Genomic DNA, 24405 nt, shown 5'->3' with positions numbered 1-24405 from the left:
ATCTGTCTAGAAGGTAATAATGAAAGTTGTGAGCAATGACGCCAGCTAGCTGGCATAAGTGGTTTTCAGCTCCTGTTCTAGTGAGTAAGAACAACAAGGTGGAGAGTAAAATTCACTTCAATCATCATTTTGAACAGAAAGAGCTCAAAATCCCAGAGCCTAGGTATCTTCTGTCTTGAAGTTATTACCTCCATAGTTCAGCTATGAACAAAATAAGTGAACGTTCCTGAATGTATTATGGCATGAAGACAGTCAGATATTTTTTCTTGTTCCTGGAGTTTGTGTACACATCTGGAACTATAAAAGTGCTTGAACACATTTTGATAGCAAAATATAAATGCTGCATGTTTAATGTCCTACTTCACTATACATGGACTGTGTATTTCATTGCTGAGGTTCATGTCACTTTATTTACTGTGTCTGGGCATCATAATAATGCAAGTGTGAACCTAAAGATAATGTTTTAATTCTCTGATTTTAACATCCTTTACGAAAGTCCTGGATATTGCAGGCAGGCAGACTGTTGCCATTTCTGCTCTGGGAATGATCTATTGCAATCTTCACCAAAAATCTCTTTCGTATTTTGTGCTCGAGTCTAAACTGTTCTCTGCTGTGAGGGAAAGACCTAGTGACAATTTCAAAAGGAAAATGTGAATTTTCTGAGACCTAGCTCCTCATGGGGGATGAAGAAGTCCCAGTGTTCTGTAGTTCCCAGGGTGAATATCTTCTGATCATTCCTTCCTATGTGAGTTATTACTTTGAGAATGTGAATTCAGTTCCTCACATTGGCTGTGGCTGCTGCTCTGGTGTCATAGGGGTTGGTAATGCTGCGTGGGCACAGGGGAAGCAGCACCTGGCACTGTACCTTCCCTTTGCTCGTGGAGATTTTTAATATGTGCTTGTGAACTTGACTAAGAACTGTCATTATTATAATGGTAAATTTGTTGCTAACTGAAAACAGAGTTTTGTTCATTTAGTAGAAGTCTCTTGGTGCTTATTTTGAAATACTCTGTATAATTAGAGCTTGCAGAATGTATTTGTTTTTTCTCCAAATCCTGTTCACACCTCTAGAAAGAATTTTACAATTGATGTGGTTGGGGGGCAGGAGGGGGGTTATTAAAACTAAAAGCAGTTTCTGAGAACTGTCTGGGTGAGCTAAATTAACAAGCGAAAAATGACATCTGCTTAGAAAAAAGCAAAGCTGAGGTGAGGACATAAGTGACTACAGCAAAGAAACTTAACTTGCTACAGTAAATATTAAAAACAAATCATAATTGATACATAATGACTTTTGCTATGTAATACAAGCATTTTAATGCCCAATTTCTTTTATAAATTTAAATACCTACCTCACTACAGGACAGTGCTACAGCAGTGTCATATCACATGCTATTAGGAAGAAACAAACCATAATACAAAAGGAGATGCTAAATTCCCCTAATAAAGCCTAGTATTTAAAGTAAATTTTGCAAGCGGTTTTGCAAGAGAGAACCACCCGGACAGCTCAGTGGATAATGTCACATACCTGTGACTCCTTGCCTCTATAAATCAGAAACGAGCATCTCCCTTGTGCAGATGTGCTATGTGCTCCCTGCTAGTGGGTGGGCTGATTCTTGCCTGCAGCTTAGAGTCACCTCTGTCTGGAGCTTCTCCCAGGCTTCCTTCCTCTGGCCCTGAATCCAGTTCAAGTGGACCTGGGCAAAAAGCTGCCACCGATAGAAACTTGTATTGATGCCACTGGGTGGTGAATTAAAGAATTGTAAGGGTCCAAGTAGAGGAGAAAGCAGAAGGAGAAAGGAACTGTATTTTGTAGGCTTGTTTGTGAAGTACAATCTTTGCTATTTCAACTTGGCTTCTTTTTTTTTTAATTTACTTTTTAAAGTGAATTTAATATCGCTACTACTGTTTTCTCAGTACAAAAACAATCAATAAGGAATTAGGTGGTGTTCACAGTACAGGCCCAAGATTTTTTGTTTGTTTGTATAAGTTAGGTGCTTCTCTGTTCATGATTTGCAGTTGAAAACGGGATTGTTTTCCTTCTAGTTTTTCATTTATCTCAGTAAGGTAATTACATTAGCAATGTGGTTGAGACCATTGTAAACATACGGTTTTATTCAGCATTGTTTACTGTTAAATTTTCAAATGAGGCAGTGTGAAAAACAGTGTCCACTGCTGTCCTGTATGCCCAGAAAACATTCTTTCAGTCAGAGAGAGCTGTGAAAGTGAGAAAGAAATTGGTCTGTTTCTATTTTTCATCTCCTTTTTACTTTCCCAGATATTGTTGTTATATGGGTTGATATTGTTGTATATTGGTCTTTGTTATTTCCAAACATCTTCCTTACATGGTTAACTAAGTTTTTCTTAATACGTCTATTAAGTATTTCTATTTTTCTCTCTTATAACCACATACAGTATCTGATACCATAGGGTTTATCATTCTATGCAATTATTAATCAGCATAAAATGTATTGGTTTTGTTCTTTAATGCTAGAGACTGAGAACTTAACAGTGAGAAACAATGGAACAATTATTTTATTAATTTCATGGTCCTAAATGTAATATGAAAATATCCCTCCTGAATTAGTATAAAGCTGACTCCTTTGGAAATTTTGCATCCCCACTCAGTAAAGTAACAGGTTATTTGTTATGTGCTGTATTAATCTAAAACTCAAGAAAAAAATCAGTAACTTCATAGCAGCACATATGGTGCTGTGTTGTGGATTTGTGACCAAAGCAGTGTTGGTACTGCACTGGTGTTCAGCCTGTGCTGAGCAGTGCTTGCACAGCATCAGGGCCTTCTCTGTTTCACCCTCTTGCCCCCAACAGCAAGTAGGCTGAGGGTGGCCATGATGCTGGGGAGGGACACAGCAGGGACAGCTAACACAGTTGCCAGAGGGATATTTTGCTCAGCAGTAGAATTTGGGAGGGGGTAGAAAAGAAAGGGTACCCTAGAAAGGATACCCTAGAAAGGGTAGGTTTGTTTGTTTGTTTCCAAAACAGACATTGCATGGATGGTTGATGAGCATTGGTCTGCTTGAACATGAAATATTTGAAGTGCTTTAGATAGTGGAGCAAAAGAACTGATACTAATGCCACAGTAGTCGTACTTCCATATTCTGTTTACTAATGAGGTACCTGACTACATGGTGAATTGATGTACTTTCCAGCCAAAATTTGGCTGAAAAATTGGTATTTTACCATGTATTCAAGAAACTAGTTACTTAGGAAATATTAGCTTAGCCAAGTAGATTTCACTCCCATGATATAATCAGGAATAAAAACTGAAGAAAAGAAAAATTCACTTTTACTTTAGCAAAAGTCTACAAGTTATAATGATCAGTAGAAAGTGGCTGAGAAAGTCGAAAAGAAAACTATAAAACCTTGCAAGAGAACATACTGCTGAAATTTTGTGTTCATGTATTTGACATTAGCTACAGTGTAGCTGTTATCTGTGCTGGGAACTGTGAACACCGCTAATGGCAATATATCTTTGTGTGCCAGTAAAACCAGGAGCTGTGTGCACAGCGGAGCTGAAAGTTACGAGAGTCATTTTTGGTGATTTCAGGGGAATGGGGCATAGTGGCGGTAACACTTTGTTCTTCAGAAAAACTCTACAAACTGCTGCTGGTCCTCATCCAAACCTTATGTTTATCATAGCTAAACCTGCTCATTTGAGTTGGTAAATCAGCTACTTACACAGATGCCTATTCCACTCCCATAAGCAGGTCTGTATTTACACTACCTAGTAGCTAGTCAAAGATTTTAAGGCTTCCTGTTACCCTGGAACCTCTGCAGCATCTGCACTGGGGAGAATACGCTTGAGGGGAGCAATGTCTGAAAGTGGCAAAACAATTCTCTGCTGAATAATGTGAACTGAGGGTTCTGTGATGTGGGGATGGGCACAATTGCCAGGTAGTCTTTTGCTGCCTTTCCAAAAGTGTAATTGGTACCAAAAAGTAGGCAAATTCATTCAAAATCTAAATATTTAAATTGGTTTGGGTCTGAGCACGTGCAGGGGAGGTCGTAGCACTACATATAAAGGCCTTTGAAATTACACTTAAAGAAAAATAGATTGCATGTGAAATGTCATTCACTACAGGGCTGACAGCAGTCCAGCAAATGTCTGAGAGATTTGTTATAAGAAGAACCGGCATCTTGGAAGATACCAAACTGAGTATTTTCCAGCATTGCTGTATTTGTACACTGAAGTCCTAAAAGTAACTTTTTGGCCTTCTTAGTGAACACAAATGAGTCCAGGTTGCTGTATGATTCTAAGGAACTTAGGTAGGATACCAGATTGTCAGCTGTGACACCGATTCTGTAATTCAGATATCAGCATTGTGACGTGTTGAATTGAGAAACCTCTTCTGCTAGAAACATTAAGTAGGACCCCAAAGCTAAGCTTAAAAATCTTGTCTTCCTATTGTTTGTTCTGCTGCGTGCAGAATGTTGCTGACAGTCCTTCTGACAGTTAGTCAGTAGAGAGCAGCTTCTCAAGGCTGAAACTGTTAAAGATATATTTTTGTTCAACAATTTTGTTCAGAATGTCCCAGGAACACCTGTCAGGAATAGCCATGTTAGAGTGTTAGCGAGAACAGCAGATCACTAAATTCCAGGCTGATAACCAGCTTCTTTGTAGCATTCTCAAAAAAAATAAATAAATCTCTTGGAGTAATTAGTAGTATTTTATTATATTTTGTTTTTATCCGTACGGGTGTGAAATAGAGTAGCTAGTGCTTTTTCTTTCTTTTTCTTTTTTTCTTTTCTTTCCTTTTTTTTTTTAGTTATACTCTGCACGAAGAAGAGAAAAGAGGTGTTACAGAGCAAGGAAAATATAGTTGAACAGGCATACATGAATGCCTTGTTCCTGTAAATAACCTTTAGGGCAGAAAAAAGCTGTGTTCAAAAATATTTCTGAAGTTATAAGTTGAATGGAAATATATTTCATACAGCAGTAGTGGTTATTTGGATGCTTTACATGGAGAGGTTTGATTAATTTGCCGAAGTGATCCCTGAAGTGGGATCCTACATATCAAGCTTTACATATAGAACCAACTCTGCTTTTAATAGTAGATTTAATCCACAGACTGTGAACAACATTTTTGTGCTTATATAAACCTTTTCCCTCTCAGTCTGCACTAACAGTAGACCTTGTAATCTGGTGACTGGGAGGAATTGAATAACATATCTGGAAAAAAAAAATATATATATATATCTTTGCTGTAGGTTTCCTCTGAGACACAAAAAAACAGAAAACTTTTTTAGATGTAGAGGAGTCACAGAAATCACAGCTCTACTTTAAAAAAAGTCAAGCTTGCCTTTCTTACCAGGTATATTAGGAATATTTTGTATATTTTTGCAGGCATTATTATAGCTTTTACTTCTGATGGATGTTCAGAGGTCTGTGGGATGTTGTGTAGTGTACACTGTATTTACGTTTTGAGCTAGTAGCCAGGTTATATAAGGTAATAGCTCATTTTACCATTTGTTTTTGGAATTTGTAATAGCGTTTATAATATGTGTAATTAGAGAAGGTGAAAGGCAGAACCTTCATCTTTGTATTTGCAAGTCCTGTTCAGAAGAAATGAAGATCATATTGTTAGTCAGCTGTTCCCCATATATACCTGGTATTTCTTGGGCTAGTATAGATAGATTTGGCTTTCCGTACAGGGAAAGCATGTTTTATATTCCAGATACCTACTGATGTGTGCATCCACATCAACTAGAAAGGACAGAGTAAGGGAGCCACAAGCCATGCTGCCCAGAAGCATGCCCACTGCCTATCATGGAAGTGCCCAGCAGTGCAGAGCAGCTACCTGGTTCCCTGTTCTCAATTTCAGATCCACAAATTACATTTAAAAACTCCAGAAGTTGTTATTGCTGCAGCTTAAACTTCCCAAACCCAGCCTTCATGGATGCTTGGTAGGAGGTGAAAAAGCCCACACAGCAGTTGTTAAATTCACCATATGGAAAAGATCCCTTTCACTACAGAAAACTGGCAGCAGGCCGAGTCCCTTAACATCAGAGGAAATCCTAGCCGAAGAGGGAGGACAAGGCTGCAGTAAAGCACTCCTACTAGTTACCTTGCCCAGGAGCTAAACCACTTGGTCCTAGATAATATGGAGTGCAAGAATGGCCAAGACTTCTCAATGTCCAGTGACCTCTGCGGTGGATAGAAGAGAAGAGGCCTCAGAGCATGGAGCATATGACTGCCTTCTCTTTTTCTCTTCATCCTTCAAAACAAGGAAAAGGGAGGATGAAAAACAGTACAGGACGATACTGCCTGGAAACGGAGTGGAAAAGTGCTGCCATAAAGAAGAGCAGACGTGCTGAAAAATACACCTCTGCTTTCACTCACCTGCATCCTGAGGGTGTCATTGCTCCTGATGCTTTTTCAGCTCTTTGTGAGCTAGCAGGATGCATTTTCCTCTGTGCAGTCTGAGGAGGAATTCATCAAGAACTCTGATTTACTCAGTGGGTTTACACCAGTGGTACCCATCCATTTCTGTAGGCACAGCAGTTTCTATTTGCAAAAGTAAGTGAGCAAAAACAGAAGCTCGCAACAGAAATGTTGATATATTGGGCTTTTGAGACCACATTTTCTTATAAGGAAGGAAGCTTTCTGAGAAAGGCTCTTTCACAAGTCATAACAAACACTCAAACCTCATATGACTTAAATATTAATAGAGATGAGGATGAACTACAGAATGAGGCGCTGTAGATTTTAAGTTCTTGATGTTTAGTGAAGAAATGAGAAAATATAGGAAAATGTACATCTATTATCACCATTTACTTCTGAGTTTGATAATACTGTTGGCTAAAGTAACTCTGCTTGAGGCTTGAAAAGTAGTGGAGAACTGGTAGGTGGTCAGCATAGCACCTCTTTTTAGGAGAGATCAGGGGGTCTGCAGACCTTGCATACAAACTGGTAAATGCTCCTGTAAGAAATAGAATTAGTAAAAAAGAAAATGATGATAATAAAAGGGAGTTGGGGAGAGAGAATACTAAGAACCCCTTTTGTAGTAAGCCATGCCTTAAAAAGAAGTTCTTTGAGCGCATCAAAAGAGACTCGGCTGATGAAGTCAGCTTAGGTTTCCAAAAGCATTTGATTGGGTCCCTCACTGAAGTATTTGAAAGAAAGTAAGTTGTCAAAAGAAATCCACATGGATAAATAACTAGTTAAAGACAGGAAACCATGTTAAGAAATAAATACTCAATTTTCACAGTGGACAGAGAGCTCCAGTAAAATTCACTAGGGATCTGTACTGTGTTCTGTGCTGTTTAAAATGTTTATTAACAATCTGGAAAAGAGTGAGAATCTCAGAAATGTGAACTTTTCTGGTAATAGTAAGTATTATAGGGAGATAAAGGTGAGATGTGAACTGCAAAGGATTACAAAGGATCTTACACTACCGAGTGACTGGCCAATGAACTGCCAGATAAAATTAAATGAAGACAAATGTAGTGATGCACGTGGGAGAAAACAGTATTAAATTTATATATACAGTGATTGATTCAAAGCTAGCTATGCTAGGGCTGCAATAGAGAGCACTATGAAAATCTCAGCTTAATGCTCAATAACATTGAAATAAAGCATATCAAACATAGAATTTATAGGAAAGGAAGACAGAGCCAAGCAAAAACCATCATTATGCCACAGTATTGGTTCATTTTATTTACACATTTTGAATAGTCTGCAGTTCAGATTGCCCTGTCTCAGCAAGGGTGCAGCTGGATTGGCATCAGAAGGGGAGGCAGGTGGAAGTCAGTGGCAGGGGACACCTTTCCACGTGCCACTGTGGCTGTGGGACGTGTTCTTACAGAACACACTGCTGGTGCCAGAGGCACGCATAGGCTGAGAAAGAACCTACTGGAAAAACTATTTGGAGGAGCCTATGGAGGACATCACCTCTGGCTCAGGGAATTCCTGTGCCACAGATTTCTTAAAAGCTGGGAGAGTTTTCTCGGGAAATATTACTTAAAACTTGCCCTAGAGAGCTGCTGCTGGTCTGCGTCAGAGAGGGGATGCTGAGCTGTGAAACCCATTCCTACAGTTGCACACTGTCGACACGCAAAGCAGAGCTGTTAGATTTGTACCTAGGGTTAGAAGCCTGCTCTGACCTCCCAGTCCTGCCTCAACCTTGGGATGATTGGGCCTGTATGGCATTTGACAACCTGATGTAACTACATTATGTAAACTCAAGCTGAGATGAAAATGCAATTAGTACTAGTTTGAAATGATGTACTAAGGGTTATGTAATTCAAGTGCTGTCTTCAAGTTGCTAAGATTTGAAGTGCTGCATTTCCAGAGGGTCACCACAGACAATCCCACATAAAGAAACACAAGAAAGCCTGCTGAAGTTTTACATGGAGGCAATGTCTGTTCATGCATTTTGGGGTTCTGATCACGCAGTATGTGTCAGACCAGTTGGCCCCAACTGCCACAGTATTCAGTTTTTATCATTGTTATTAATTTTTTAAGAATATGGTTATTAATCTGGCAAAGTGGAAAGACATGTTCCCAGCATCAGTTTGAGTGAATTTTATTTCAAGAAAGCACACGTTTTCTTCAGGAAACTGCAATTTGTAACTGAAAATATAACCTCATGGTAAATTCAGTGAGATCCTGACAATCAATCTATGATTCAAATGTACATGTTTGTGGTGACAAATGAGGACCTTGAGGAGAAATGTGAGAAGTTCTTTTGTGTTGTGCACTTGGAAAGGACCGCTTTGTTGAGAAACCTGTCAAATTGCTCTAGTGCAGAACTGTACTTCCTTACTCCGTGTGTTATAAAGCCGTGCCTTATTTTGTTTGTTTTACTTTCACAGCTAAGGTTTGACAAATAGTAAGTAGTGCAGTACGGCAGAGGACTATTTGTACGTACGCTAAGAATATCGCTTTGATTTGGAGAGTGAGTTATTGATCCCTGCAAGAAAAGAACAATTTTCACAATTTCGTGAGGACTATGAGCACATCTTTAAAACTTTAGCCTTAGGGTAAGAACTAGGAGAAAATTAAAGCAGTTTCTGAAATACTTCACCAGCCATCTCCTAGAAAATGATCCAATCTGCTTGATTATTGGAGAAGACAAACTTCTTAATGGTTAGCATCAGCTGAAACTGGTTCAGGCTGTTTTTTAACTGTTGCCATTGCTAAAAATTCCTTTTAGATGAGAAATGTGAGTGGTCATTAAGCAGGAGTCTCAATGAAGGAAATGCACTACACATAAAGACAGTGTGATTAAAAAGATATTTCTAGAATGTAATTCTGCTGACAGTGACAGGAAGAGTTGTATATTTTTATTCATCTTATTAAGGTTCGTATTTTCTTTCATTTTTCTACATAGACTATTATTTAGAGAGAACAGAAAGACCCTTAAAACCCTCAACTGTTTTTAGGGGTTTGTAAGCTACTGTGAGCACAATGTTGTGCTGCAAAATGATCTGTGAAATCCAGCTGGGTATTGGGCAGAACAATCATTCTTTCTAGAAATGTCCTCCATAAACTGCAACAAAGGAAATTGCATCATGCGTTAAAAAAATCTGTACACTAAGATGTCCATTTCCCCACGCCCCCAAATCTGTGCTTAAAATAGCAATAACAACCTTGGTGCAGGGCATTTCCTGGCGATTAATAACCGGCCAGGGTTAATGGCCCTCGGCAGTGCCTCGGGCCATCAACTTCTCCCAGCCAGTCATTACTCCCTAGGAAATGCCCTTTTCTGGGTAGTTACTGTTTTAATATTAGGATGTAGAAGTTGCCATTGGATGGGGAGAAAATGACCTTCTGGCAATGTTAAAAAATAAACCCCCAAATGGCAAAATTTTTCAGTTAAAATTGTTAGCAGTCAAGGATCCATCAAAATTTAAATCTTAACTCTGTAAAAATGACAAAATTCTGCTAGCCTTATTACATGTGTAAAACAATTACTCCCCTCCCCCAAGTACTTCTCCCAATTTCCATTTCGTGTTTGTCATAGGCAATTGGGTAAATTACAAAATTTGATCTTTTAAAATGCACAGTAGCTATGACATTCATTTATACTGGCTATGATATGATTTTAGTCTTTTATGAGGCAGTGAGTATATGTGATTTAGATAATTCTGCTTTTTCTCTTTCATGTACTGCATATTACAAGAATAATAATAAAGCAAATTTATACCTGATAAAAGTAATAAATATATGCTGTTCCTGTGGACCATATTCTGCTCTTAATTTCTGTGATGTGGTTTGCATTTTAGGCATTCTGTTAGAGCTCTAATAAAGAAAAATATGAAGGCTAGGTCTATATTTAAGAGTCTTGCTCACATACTTATGTAGGCTAGGAATACTAAAAATAAAATCACATCTAGCTACTGTCCTGGCAGAACCCTAGCGTAGATGCAGTTATACCATCAAACAATTTATTTTTGTTCAGGAGCAAGTAAAGAGTTTATTTCACTGATAGGAACTGCACTGACAGTAGGAGAGTTAGCTCTGAGCAGACATGTTCTAGCTCAGACGAGAAAGACAGAGGCACATGCTTGAAGCCACCACAGCTGGAGCCAGCTCTTCAGACTGATTGACAGCAGCTGGACTTCATCCCAGCCTCTGGTGTTTTCTGGGGGAAGCTGTGGAAAGATCTACAATTCAGATTGAAATGTGGGCATAGGGGGTTCCAAGATTTTTTTATTTTTTTTTTATCCTCATCCACTGAGAGGAACACACAGATTAGCAAAATTTTTAGAGGAATTTTTAGGATAATGAATAACTGTGTCAGTATGTAACCTGTCCACATGCCTATTTGTGGTTTGCAGCAAATACAAGTTAATTCAAGTTAATATAATAAATAAAGCAAACTAGAATTTCCTTGTATTTTATGGGGTTTGAAAGAACACTGAAACAGTCAATTGCTGCGGGTGGACTGATCAGTGGTAACTCCTAAATCAGCAGAAATGTTTTTGTGCGCTTCAACCTTGTGTGCATATCTAGTGGAGATGGTAGTCTTTTACTTACTAACCCATTTTCCTTCAGCAATTATGTATTTTCTAAACACTTAAACCCAAATAAATATTTAAAAGACTTCTTTCAAGTAGACCTGAAAGCATCCTTTGTTATGAACCACTTAAGTTCAATGTAGACTGTAAGAAAGCGACATAGTACTTTTCCATCTGATTTTCTGCAACTGTGCTGGTCAGTTTCAGCTCCTTGGAAAATGTTTCTCAGTGGCATATTTTTACATTTTTATTTTTTTTAACCTCAAAGTTTCTAATCTGTTCCAAAATTCATTTTAATTTAATTCTCTTTACATTTAACATTTTTGTCATAGGACAAAAAGCAGTTATGTGGATTGTTTCAGTCTATGCAGAATAGCTAGGTCTTAGGATTTACAAAAATTGTATTGAAGTCCATGCCCTAAATTTCAGGGTAGCATTTCTAAAATTGGTGCTGCTTTTCTTGCTGTGTAAGAACCTGAAGGACTTATTCTTAGCCACACCGTTCTTGGCTACTTAGACATATCCATGAGATCCATATCTACATTGAAATCTGAAAACACTTACCGAATGTTTTATTTAAATAAACTACACCTCAGGTGAGCATATCTAGAGGTTGTTTGAATTGTATGGGTACCCCCAAATTCTTACCTGTGAGCAGTTTGTGCATCTCAAGGTAGAGGGATTTACAAATGGGTTTAAGCCACATTTACATTCTCTTATGTTGTACTGTCAGCACCATTCTGGTTACTAGAAGGAAATCTGTCTTTGATTCTGCCAGAGGAATCCACATTTGACCTGATCTATTTTCAGTTTATCATTTTGTGAGCACACCTACTCACTGCTGGGTCATTGATAAAATGTCTTCAACAGTGTACGGCAGTTGGTCGTAGAGAGCTTTCATTTGAATGAGGCTACAATCCTACAGACTATTTAATGCATTTTAATTTTGAAATGTCCAGTCACATAGCAGTATGCTGAACAAGTTAGATAACTATTTTATTAACCATCCAAATATTTAGTGAAAATAGTAAGGCCTCTTTCAGTTTCTCTGCATCTTCAGATAAACTCCCTTAAAAGATTAAGAAGTGGGTGGAACTGGCAGTTGAGGAGGAAGGATTAGTCAGAAGGTAGCTGCCAGCTTCCAGCCCTTAATTTTGTATCTTCTCTGCTGCTGGAGTAAAGCCAAAAAACTACTTGGGTCATTAGACATAACAGCTCGCTTCTTAAGTAAATTATAATGTCTGCATATAAAAAAAAAAAAAAAAAAAGCTACCCACTCATGAGATTTTCTGATCATATCTCAGATGGGAACGCAGAGCTGCCTTCATGAGGTTCGATGCACAGTGGCACTGTTAGCTGAAGTTTTGGCTAAGCCAGGTCACAGTAGGAAGGATATATGAAGACATCAAGTGGAGCCCGCAGAGGAGCAGGTGATCTGGCAGGAGTTGCTGCCCATGTTGGAGCAGTGTGCTCCTGACAGATGGACGCCGTGGTATGGACACATGTTGGAGCAGTTCTTGAAGAGCTGCTGCCTGTAGGCAGCCCCTGCAGGCTCAGTTCAGGAAGGACGGCATCCCGTGGGAGGGACCCCACAGGGAGCAGTGGCAGAGAGTGACCGTGAAGGAGTGGCGGAGATGAAGTGCTATAGACTGACTGCAGCCCCCAGTCCTGTTCCCCTGCACCACCTTGAGGGGAGAGATGGGAAAGGGTGGATGGGGGGGGGAAGGGGTTTTAGTTTGCTTTTAGTCTCTCACTGCTATAGTCAGTTACTAGTAGGCACTAAAGTAAATTAATCTTCCTTATGCTGGTTTGTTTTGTCTGTGACAGTAATAGGTGAGTGATCTCCCCATCCTTATCTCAATCTATGATCCCTTTTCATTGTATTTTCCTCCTGTCTTTTTGAGGAGGGTAGAGCGAGAGTGGCATGGTAGTGCTTTGCTGCTCATCAGTGTTAATCCACCACAGAAATACTACTGTTGCTACAGGTTTATTGTTAAATAATCCTAGGGCTCCCATTAATGTGAACCTAATGAGAAACTGCGGTCTTGCCCCAGCTCACAAGGGCTGCTGCTGTTCGTTTGGAGAGGTGTAGTCTGGGGAGTAATCAGTGAAGGTGTGTGAGTGCACCTGGTATTTTGCTTTGTTGCAGTTTGATGTTTGGGTGTTGTGTGAGAGATGTGGATGGCATTTTGTAGTTGTGAAAGTGGCTTTGCTGCTCAGCCGTGCGTCTGTCTCAGTAACAACTGATTCTTATTAAAAAGCAGAGCTGCATGGACTCAGATAGTGACAGAAGAAGTAGAACTCAAGAACAGTTGCTTTAGTACACAGTGAAGACAGAACAAAATCTAGATGTAGGTAACAATGAAGCAAAATAAACCGGCCCTGAAAGATCACAGACAGAAACTGTGCAGACAGCAGTGAACCTGCTCTCAGGAGGGAGCAAAGCTGATAGGTTGAAGTCTGTACAAGAGAACAGAGGGCAAAATATAGAGATAAAAGTCACGTTTTAACAAATACGAGATTGCAGCAGGTTTCTCTGCCAGGGAAAGGCTGGACAGGTTCAGTGTCAGAATTGCTATAGACAGGTGGCTCCCTGCTTAGTGCAAGATGTGAGGAGACCCTGAGGAGACTCAGGCAGGAACGCCTGATCCCATATATCTGCACAGGGAGGGCTCACAGGATCACAGGATTCAGGCTGGTGGGACCTCAGGAGGTGAGGTGAGCTATTTCAGCCTTCTGCTCAAAAGCAAACTGGTTATGAAACCATTCAGAGGTAATGACTGATTCAGGAACGATGCGCAAGAAGTGTAAATTTAAGTGATCTTCAGCAGAATTATTCTAGCCTCTGGAGAAGGAAGGAAAAAGTATCACAAGAAAAATGAATATCAGCAGATAGGACAGTTATTGTCACTATGCTGCTAAGTGCATTGTAGCTTTCTGCCATGCTTTTCAACAGGAAAATAACCCAGAAATACTTTTTGTAAGTGATTCTCAGTGAAGTTCTGGTGGGGATGAATCCCATTGGTCCTACTCTGGCCATTGAAAAGATCCCTTGTTACCAACCCTGTGAATGTTTGCAGATTGTCATCTTTCATGAGGTGAACTTGAACCATTAATCATGCAGCTCTTGGTGCACGATGAGGTTCTCCTCCTTATGAAGTCAGATACCTAGATCAGACAGGAGGAAATAGCGTGGAAGACTGATAGGTCTCCCTCACACAGCTGTCATGCAAAGCCCTTAGATAATTTCCTGAGGAAGGGACAAGCCCTACAGCCTGTTCCTGCACACCTTCTTAATGACCATACCCTCAGCTACCAGAACAACCTGAGAGCTCTTTCTGAAAAATCAGGTAAATTATCAGTGCTTTTCAGAATATCACTACAATAATGGTGCAGAGAGAGTGGGTGAGTTGTGGAGGATGCAACTAGGCTGACAAAATCACTTATTCCTCCCCAGCATTGCTTTGGCACTAGCAATGTCACACGGTAAAGTAGATCACAGAGCTCTAGAGTGTAAAAGGGAGAGTTTTTTTCTCTCTCCTCTCTGAGCTACATTTTTTCTCCTCTACCTGCCCTGAGACTGCTAGTTTTCTTGAGCCTTCAAATCCAAGGAAGTGAATTAAAGGAAGCCCTGGGGGTGATGGAAGAAGGGAAGAGAGAGGATGGACTTCTTGGGGATGGAGAGAGACAGATATGTCCTGGGGAATTGCTAGCTGACTGAATGCAGGAGTTAGGGAACTCTAACAAAGTTATTCAGTGTACATTTTGTCTCTTTTTATTTTCCTCTGAATTTGTTTTCTAATAAATTAGGCAGCTTCACTGCTAAGTAATAGGGGAAATTTATGAGATCTGCATGTATCTGGAAGCAGTCAGGGACTGGAGGGAACTGGAAGAGGGATCTTAGGGTACCTTTCAGTCAAAAGCTGTTCATTTCCACTAAGGGAGCAGCCTGCAGCCCTTGAACACATTTGTCTCCAGTTGGCTTCCCCTCTCAGAGGGGCACCCTGCAGAGAGTTGCCTGGGCTATTGTGAGAATAAACAGTAACGATTAGTGAGGATCTCAAAGAGCTGTTTTTAAAAAGACTGTGTATATATCTCAGCAGAAAATTTGATGAGAGAAAAATGTCTATAGATGGAGGAAAAAATCCACAAATCTGTGTTGCCTCTTGCCAGTATTGTTTTCCATATGTGTTCTTAAGAATCAATAATGTGTCAGCACCCTGGTGTAAAGCTTTTGCTACAGGTCATAGCATGTGTCTGAAATATCATAGAATTAGATATATTCTTTTTTCTGTTAGCTTTTCCAATATTGTATTGTCCTCCTCTGCTTTCTGTTTATATTGAGACAGTGTGGAAAGTACAAGAATACAGCAGGGTATGGCAGATGCACAAGGGCTTGCCAGTATTGTTTGCAAGGAGTATGGCTGAAAATGGGTATCTGTCTTCGCTCTTGGATTCAGCCTTTGTTAACTTGCAAATTTTCCTTTCAGTAATGCAAATTTCCATTCACCCATGTATTCATTTTCACTCACTACTGAAGAGACTAAAGGTTGAACATTGTCTTCCCTATCCAAAATAAAATCCCAATGATTCTGTTGAATTTCCAGGGAAGTTTTCATCCACGTGGATAATTTTCAATGGAATATGAAGGGTTTACTTGAAGTACTGAAATTTTCAATGGTCTATCATGAAATGGGCATACTTTTTCTAATAACTTAAAATATTCGAGGTGCTCTCTGTAAGTGCTATATTTTCTTTCATTAGATATATGTTCAGGGAACTTACATTACAGGGTCCCTTTTTGTTTTTTTTTTTTCTCTCCTCAAGAATTACTATGTCTTAACCAAGAGTGCCCTGAAACATGGGAGGTACAGGTACATCAGATCTTTTTTTGTTCTGTGCATTTATTTTCCTTTCAATTTTATCCTGAGTTGGTATGACTCTCTGCTGCTGAAAAGCAACAGCATTCTGTTATTTTACAAGGGGTCAGCTTGTTAACAACCCTTGCTTTTTAGTCTAAGGATGTTAGATCCTAAAAACTATAAAATTTACTTTGAAGCAATGGCCCAGTGTACCTCACTGACATCAATCAAATGATCTCACTAAACAGGTGGAATTTCATTGATAGTATAGAAGTAGAGTCGTCATAAGAAAATAGCTGCCTTTGAAAATAAGCATCTCCATTTAGCCTGAGAAGAGAATCTCTGTTGTTCCTGCTCATGCTGATTTTGCACGTGTGGTGGGGAGTGCAAATGATAGTATTTTCAAACCCTTATCATCTTCTCTAGACATATTTGCCTGCTGATAATGTTTGGCCAGTTTTTGTGTACATCTGTTGTATCTTACTTCCACTTCAGTATGAAAAACACACTGGAGATCTCAGTATAAAGTAATATGCTAACAATAGGACTTTATTCAGAAGGTTTGCTACACGAAGGTAAATAATAAATAAAATAATAAATAATAAACATATTAATATCCACTACTTGTCTTATTGTCATTTACTGAAATTATCTTAAATGTATTTTAATTGTAAGTTAAGGAGTAAAACAGTGGATGGTTAGCAATTGTTAAATTATTTACTCTTCACTCCCTCAAAAGAAAGAGAGAAGAGGAGAATTACAGGTCAGCAGTGTCAAGACATTCTGCATTGCTTGTCTTTATCATCATGCAGAATCTTTTTATTAAGGCGGCATAGAAAGAATAGATTTATGGACTGAAGGTACAGTGTTTAATATGTCCATATCCATCTAGATTGACGGGTCCTACAGACATGAATTTCCCAGGAGAGACAGTGTTACTGGTGTCAGTGGATGGCATCATTTACTTCAATGTTCCATTATTAAATTGATAACAAGATAATTCCTCTGCTTCTCAGAGACATGACAGGGTTTACAATTGTTAACTTTCTTATTGCATGGGATTTGATGTTCTAGGTATTTTTTAATAAGAAGCTTATTTTTATTTCAGTTCTGCAACAAATCAAAAATTACAAGAAAGTGTAGAAAAAGAGAAAACTGTTGGGGTCTACCACACGTCAAAATCAGACTGGTTTCTAGAGGGTCATTTTTACAACAGTAAGTCTTTGTGCTCCCGTTGTTTTTCACTACTGCATGTTTAAGCATGTTTCTACAATACAGAATATCTACTGCAGTCATCTTCTTTCTTGTGAGGTGCATATTAGAAATTTTCTGTACATTGGTAACTCCAGTTGGATGAGTTTGAAGATGATCATTTCATCAGACAGTGGCCACTTGGAAAAGCAGAGGACTGTTGCAAGCGGCATGGAGTGCAGTAGGCCTCCAAAAATGTCTCTGCTGGCAAAATGTGGCACAGCTGACCTTCTGTGAGAGTCTGGTTACAGAAGCAGGCTAGCAATACATGTCTCAATGAGGTGGGCAATCTATACCAACCCAAAAAGTCTGGGGCGCTGTATTTATTCTTACTTTGCTACTGAGGCAGCATCTAAGAGCTATGGGATAGGGCAGAATCTGACCTACAATCTGTATCTTCCATTTGTTCATGTACGAGCGAACTATGGGAAGTCTCTATGTGGCATGTGTATTTTCAGTTAGATATGTACAAGATTCTTTATCATGGCATCGAAGTAGCTCAGCAGTGCTCAGTCAACTCTTCTTTATTAACTTTTCACCAAGGCTCTGGCAAAACACACGCTCTTGTACCTATAGGTGTGCAGGACCTTCAGGAAATGCTCCACATGTGCCCGCTTATTGCTGTGCATGGGTGAGAGAAGGCATGGATCAGAGCTGAGGGCACGTATCCTCATCCAGACAGAGGGGAATTTAATCTTCAGAAATAGCAATTCAGCTACTGAGAACAACTCCTGTCCTCACGTGCTGGTGTAGCTGTAGGTATCTTTTCCCCATTGAGTGATGAATTAAATATGTTATTTTTGCTATTGCTTTAGAAAACTGTATCTTCAGTGCTGAGCTTCTTCCTAGTAAATACTTCCTGAGGAATTCTGGCTAAGAATGCTCAGGCTTGTTCAGACTGAGCAGGTCGTGCAGCACGGCTATACTGGGGTGCATGGGAATAAGAAACGTCTTGAAAGGAAGATTGCAATCTTTCCATCTGACCAAATCACAAATACCTTCTGAAGTTTAGATCAATCAAGAATAATTCTGTGGGTATTTGAAATCTGGGTCTTTGTGCAGTCTCCAGTCTCTGCGCTCCCTCTATGTGCAGCACTTATCCTGTTCCACATCTCTCCCTCCCAAACAGGTAGCTGTTACAAAACCAATCCTGCTTTCTTGAAAACTCCTCTTGATTTTACAGCTTTCAAAGGAACTGTCTCCTAGTGAAGATGCTCAAAATCTCTTTCTGTTTTTGCAAGGACTGCACACACCAACAATAAAATCCTGGGGATTTTTGCAAATGTTTGAGAAGGAAGAATAAGGCATAGGTTGTAGCCCACAGCAGTATCAAAACAGAGTACGTGTGGACACTTGTGCGGGACCTTCAAGCCTCTGGTGTATCAGTGAGAAGTGATGGGCAGGGAGAAAAAGCAGAAATGCTGGTGGTGGTGTAGTTTCCTGAAGTGCAGGTAGATCATGCACAGACCTGGAAGAGTGATTTAAGAACAGTTATGAGCTAAGGGTTGACAGTAGAAGAATGAAAAAAAAAAAAAAAAGGTTGTTACAGGCATGAAGGTAGAGGATGGTGTTTTCTTAAATTTGCAGGACTTGACAGAGTTCACAATTAAATCCAACCCGCTGAGAGTTTTTCAGACTCTGAGTGTCCTGAAGCTCCCTTATTCCCTGCAGAGCAGTACGGGACAAATGGTAATTGTCTGCCTGGGGTTCTACTGCTATCTGGCTTTAAATAGATGTTCTTAAGATTGTCTGACCCAAAGTAGGCTCAGTTATTTTTTCTCTCCTTCCTTTAGTTTTTGAAATCTCTTGCAGCGAATTCTGTGTATTAGAGAAGATGATTTGGAAACATACACAGTGGTGAACCTCATCCTTTTTATTTCTTTTTATTTGTTTTTACTTCTTCTAATGATATTGAATTAATATGAGACATCTACGTAGAGATAATGGAAGAAAGAGAAACATTTGCAAGGGTAATAGATTCTACTTTAAGCTTTCGGGGGATTATCATAAACAGGGAGTAAAAATGTTTTAAGGACTGTGAAAAGTACCTTGCCAGTGTCCTTTTAAGTAGAACAACTACTAATGCATGAGTTACAGAATAGTGTGAAATGTAGCTTTTTACTAGGTGCTTTAGATATGGTATGTTCATCTCATAATCATGTCCTAAATGGTACATTATAAAACCTCCTGGCTCAGTCTTCCCTCCCTCAGCCAAAAGAAAGTTTTCTATAATAGACCTTCTTCCATCTGTGATCAAGAAATTCCCTTACAGAGAGTAAGGTCAGATGTTAGGAGCACATATTGGTCCCTTTACAGACATGTGGAGAAATAGCCTATTGCTTGTAGCATCGGGCTGTGCAGACCATGTCCCAGTGACAGCAGGGGAGACCGCTGCTCTCCTTACACAGGACGAAGCGGCATGGTCTGCACAATGGCAAAACAGCAGTTTGGGTGAAGAAGAAGAGGGAACAGCAGAGGCAAGACATGCTTGTGATGTGTAATAAGTAATGGGCCAGGGATCCATCTGTGCTTCAGCCATGCACAGTTTTGCAGGCAGCCTTCATTCAAGCAATGAGAAAACTGCAATTTAGTCAACCTTCATTTACCACTCACTGCACTTCAGCGGCAGCTTTATTGCGAGATCTGTCAGTGGTCTGCTTTTGTAAGCTGGGCAGGCGTGGTTCCACCTTGCACTTGAGGTACCCACAGCAGTAAATAAACTCAGGGCAGCATTGCCACTGCGGATGGTGGGAGGCAAGAGGAAGGGCGTGCTCTTTGGGGATCTCCTGGGTTGGGTCATGCACTGGACTTCTTTCTACGAGATGCCAGCTCTCTGGGGCTGCTGAAGCCCTGAGGGTGTTAATGTGGTACACGGCTTGTCAGGTTAGGATGCTTTTTAAAACCTGGCATTTTAGACACCAAAGATGCTTAAAAAAATAAAGTAATAAGCAGCTGAAATGTGATACAGTTTATCTTTATTACATACAAATAAAAACACCAATATTTATCACTTCTTATTGTTACTTGTCTTTTCATATTGTTTTTCTAAGTAATAACAGGTAATATTCTGTTTTTTCTTCTAAAATTCCTATATATGATTTTAGGACTAGGTACAAACCTCAGACATCACAGGTAGTACCCCTTGATGTCGACATGTGATTTTTATTTTTGGTCTCTGGTACCATTTCCAAATGAAAAGACTATAGAGGCATTTGGGGGAAGAATAGTCACTTGAGGAAGGACAGTTTGTTAATGTGGAGTGCTCCACCTAGGAATTAAGTTTAATTTCAAGCTATGAGGGAACACTGGGGAAAAAAAGAGAATAAAATCCCTACCATATTTAAATTTTCATTATTCCCTCTGAGATCATGGTTTACTTATGAACATTCACAGTAGAAATGTTTACTTTCATTTATTTTTGTTATTGCAAACCACTGCTTCTATCAAAAGTATGTACTTAATCTTAAATGTGAATGCTAACACTAATCAATATTAATTAAACATGTTGTCTCAATTAACAGCTCTTTGAAACAACACAGATCTTGTTCTTCCTCTTTTGTACACTCCCAGCAGAATTTTCAAATTTCATTAATAACACTTGACGTAACCTAACTCAGCTACTTGTGAACACAGTCAGTCCCCCTTGTTGTCTTGCAGCTTTCCATCCTGAAAAATTTGGTTTATCTTAAAGCTGAATTGTGTACATTTCTGATATACTTTGGATTGTGATTGCAACTGTGAAGATCTTTATCATGTTGTCAGTGTCTCGGTGTCTGAGGGTTGTTGTTTTTTCTTTGCTTTATTTAGTGTATAAAAAGTGTGAATTTGACAAGATACAGTTTCTAGCTAACTTTCAGATAGTGCATATATTAATTAGTTTCTTACTTTAAAATCCTCATACATACACTGATTTTTTTTTCACAATAAAATAATCTGATTTGTGTTTTAAAAATATTAGAATCTTAAAAGAGATTTATGTTTATTTTCTGAATATTCAGATTATCTTGAATATTTAAATATACCATAGAGCAAATTCTGTTTCATAAATATTTGACCTATAGAGCTGTTCACAGTAGACAAAAGTATTGTACATAAGAGACAATTTTTTCTTCTGCTGGGGGGGGGGGGTGGAGACTGAAAGCATAGTGAAGTTATGATTGTGTGTATTTAATGGAAAACTTGGTCCTGTGTTTATGTCAAAGGTGCCAACAGATGGGCACCTGAGGTCAAGGCAGACAGTTCAGCAAATGTTTTCCTTCTCAAAAGGAAATGTTTTCCTTCTCCATCTTGCAAACATGAGCAAGAAAGGTGGATGGGCTGGTAGTTTGCAGATAGGTAGGAGGGAGGTGGTAAACTGATAGGTAGAGATTCACCACAGCAGAATGTAAATAATTAAAATAATGATATTTATAAGTTGTATTGTCCTTTTACATGAATAAAGCATGACCTCACCACATCTAATTTTCTCCATAGATGTGTTCCTTTTTAAAGTGTATTTTCTTCTCTTATAAAGACATTATAACTCTCATCCTTATTGAGATTTTACAATTTCCACCATGTGTGTATGTTGGCCATTTTTTATAAACCATGCTTTTAAGTATTTTGCCTTATATGACTGAGTCAGTAACCCCCAGCATTATGGAAAAGTTCAAGAGAAGTGTTATATTGACTGGAAGTGAAAGAATAAGCTCGTCCCAGATATGAATGCAGATAGTAAAACCTGCCTGGAAAATAAAAAAGCTACCAGTGAATCAAACTTATAATGTGAAACTTTCATACAGAAGAGGTAGCATGGCCAAATTTTTCTGTTCTCCTCTCTGGCAGTTCCTTTGAACCCAGACTGATCCATCGTAAAACTTTAACCTCAATAAAGATGTTGGAGTAAGCCACAGTTAGAGACAGAAGCTATACCAGGAAGATGTTGAGTGCAGTGTGGAGCAATACACAGGAACAGTCCTTGGGGAACTGGAACCACAAAACCTGGGGGGAAAAAAATCTCAAATTTCCCTGCTATTCTCTTGGTACTTCCAGATTTTCCTTACATCCTCATTCTCCTCCCAGATCCCTCTACACCAAACATTCCTAGCTGCCCGTCATTGTCCTTGACTTGCATAGCACGGGACTTCAGGGGCTGCTTTTGGTGTGCCCTGGCTTTCTGAAGTCAGAATATTGGGTTCTTATGCTGTCACTTCAGATGGTACAGTCTTACCCATCTTACCCAACTCTAAAAAGCCCCAACTACTTCTGGTCTTGTATAAATCGTAAATAGCCTAATCGTTCCAACCGCAGAAACCAGTAGGTTTATGTCTAGGACTGCCTTTGTTCTCACTTTATGGGGTTTTCTGTGCAGAAGAGAATGTAGCTTCCCACACGGATATGACTTAATGATTTCAAAAATATTCATAAAAAACAAGACTACATATATGTTTTCTCATCTCCAATGAAATACCCATCTATATTTCATTATGCATGCTAGTGTATACAGCTAGTGGTTTCAACATGCAGCTACTAATGTTTGGAATCATGCTCAAGTACAGCATTACAAAATCCGGTAACGCTGCTGAAAATGATTGCCTATATATTCTTTCCAGATTCTGATTGCGAGTATCATGTGCAGCTATAGCAAGGACGACTGGACTGAACTTTCTAAAATGGCTGAGGTAATGGTTTCCTAAATGTGTTTCTTCATCTATCTTTTTTTTTTATTCTCCTTGAAAACAAGAGCTGCAACAGGAAATTTCTGAAAGAAATAGTTTCAAAGTGAAAAATGAGAATTTAAAGCATGTCCATTATAATTTGTTTATTCTGTGTTTTCATTAAAATGATGGTAATGTAAATTTAAAGGAAATCTGTTCCATAAAAATGGTCCCTTGGATTTTTAAACAGTACCTGGAAAGTCTTCAGTCTTTAAATCTATATGCTTTTTATTTGCATTTTAAGCAAACTGTATATTATGACGGATGCCATGATAAAATTTAATTCTACCTTTGAGAGCCTAACTTGATCTTACCTTGCCTACAGGCACACTAGTTTGACAGCACCAAAAGAAATTTTGAATATAAAACTCTTGAATATTTAAAGTATAAAAGGCTCATTTAATGCCATTGTAGTTTTAATACAGACTTTCAAAAATAATAACTGGCAGAGAAAGCCAGTATATATAATAGCAGTCATCAGGCTTCCTATAATATAAATCGAATCTTACACAAATGCAAACAGATTATGCACCTGAAATTTCAATTCAGTTTGAAGGAAAAAAAATAAAAATAAAACTATTTAAAAACATGTACCTGTGTCCTTAGAGAATAGTGTAAGAAATACTTGATTAAGACAGTAATTTTTTCCTCATAGATTCAACTATCTAGAGGAAATAGAAACACATATTTTCAGATTGATAAAGGAAGTTTCTAACACATTTCAGTAAAGGAAAAATTTGCTTGTTATTATTGTTAGCATTAGCCCAGATTTAAATGTTTTATAAATATTACATTTTTTGTGTGTGTGTGTTTATATTTTTATATCTATGTGTATATATTTATGGGTGTGGAGATGTTTTGAATTTGTGTTTTTGTATGGTTGAATACGTATGTTTGGACATCATTTCTTTATTCAGTATTTTAAACCTTCTCACGGTGATACGGGAAGACACTACATTATTTTCTTTGGGTATTTTAAGCCTACGAGGAAAAAAATCACTTTGGGGACTTAGGGAAGTGAAATTAAACATTATCGGTAATTGGCTTGGTGATCTTTAACGCTAGTCCATTTTATACCTGTATTTACCTAATTGACCATGAAATCTGTTGTGGAATCCATGCTTGACACAAGCCCTACCTCTTTTAAGCTGCCTGAGACGAATGACTCTATTGTGCCATTTGCTCCTCTGCCGTCCAGTTTTAAGACAGATACTTTCATCTGTGTTTGTATTTATGCTGCCCCTTTAGAAAAAAAAATAGTTATTTAAGTGTCCTTAATAACGTGCACTGTATGTGATATAACTTTCTTCTGCAAAGCTGCTGTTTGCCTCCGCTCCGCGGTGTTTGGGCACTCTGTAACCCCCTGCTCAAAATCAGGGGTGTTTCACTGCCCGCCTGGGACCCTATGGAGCAGGCCGTGGCGGTGCCTCTCCCAGGCGCAGAGCCCCAGCAGGTAGGGCAGGCCTCACCGTGGGGCGAAAGCCCACTCCCACTGGAGGCCTGCTTGTCATGGGGGCCTGCAGCAGCCGCTGCCCGGCTGGGCTCGCAGGGCTGGCGGGAAGGGGAAGGTCCTGAGCTAACGGATGGCTTCTCTCGCACTCCCTCTGAGAGCTGGT

The 24405-nt window shown here is 39.1% G+C and overlaps 1 protein-coding gene across 4 annotated transcripts in view; it reads left to right on the top strand.

Annotated features, from left to right (window-relative positions):
* Positions 1–24405, top strand: part of DPYD (dihydropyrimidine dehydrogenase) — a 354038-nt gene that overhangs the window by 221806 nt on the left and 107827 nt on the right. For all 4 annotated transcript variants that reach the window (XM_040566231.1, XM_040566230.1, XM_040566229.1 and 1 more), the window contains one exon: positions 22685–22753. In XM_040566231.1, the coding sequence (XP_040422165.1) occupies positions 22685–22753 (69 nt within the window). The remainder of the gene's footprint in view (positions 1–22684; positions 22754–24405) is intronic.

This window comes from Cygnus olor, chromosome 8 (assembly GCF_009769625.2).
Source record: "Cygnus olor isolate bCygOlo1 chromosome 8, bCygOlo1.pri.v2, whole genome shotgun sequence".
Lineage (NCBI taxonomy): Eukaryota > Metazoa > Chordata > Aves > Anseriformes > Anatidae > Cygnus > Cygnus olor.
Note: the sequence above shows the minus strand (reverse complement) of the source record. Positions and strands in the feature narration are given on the sequence as shown.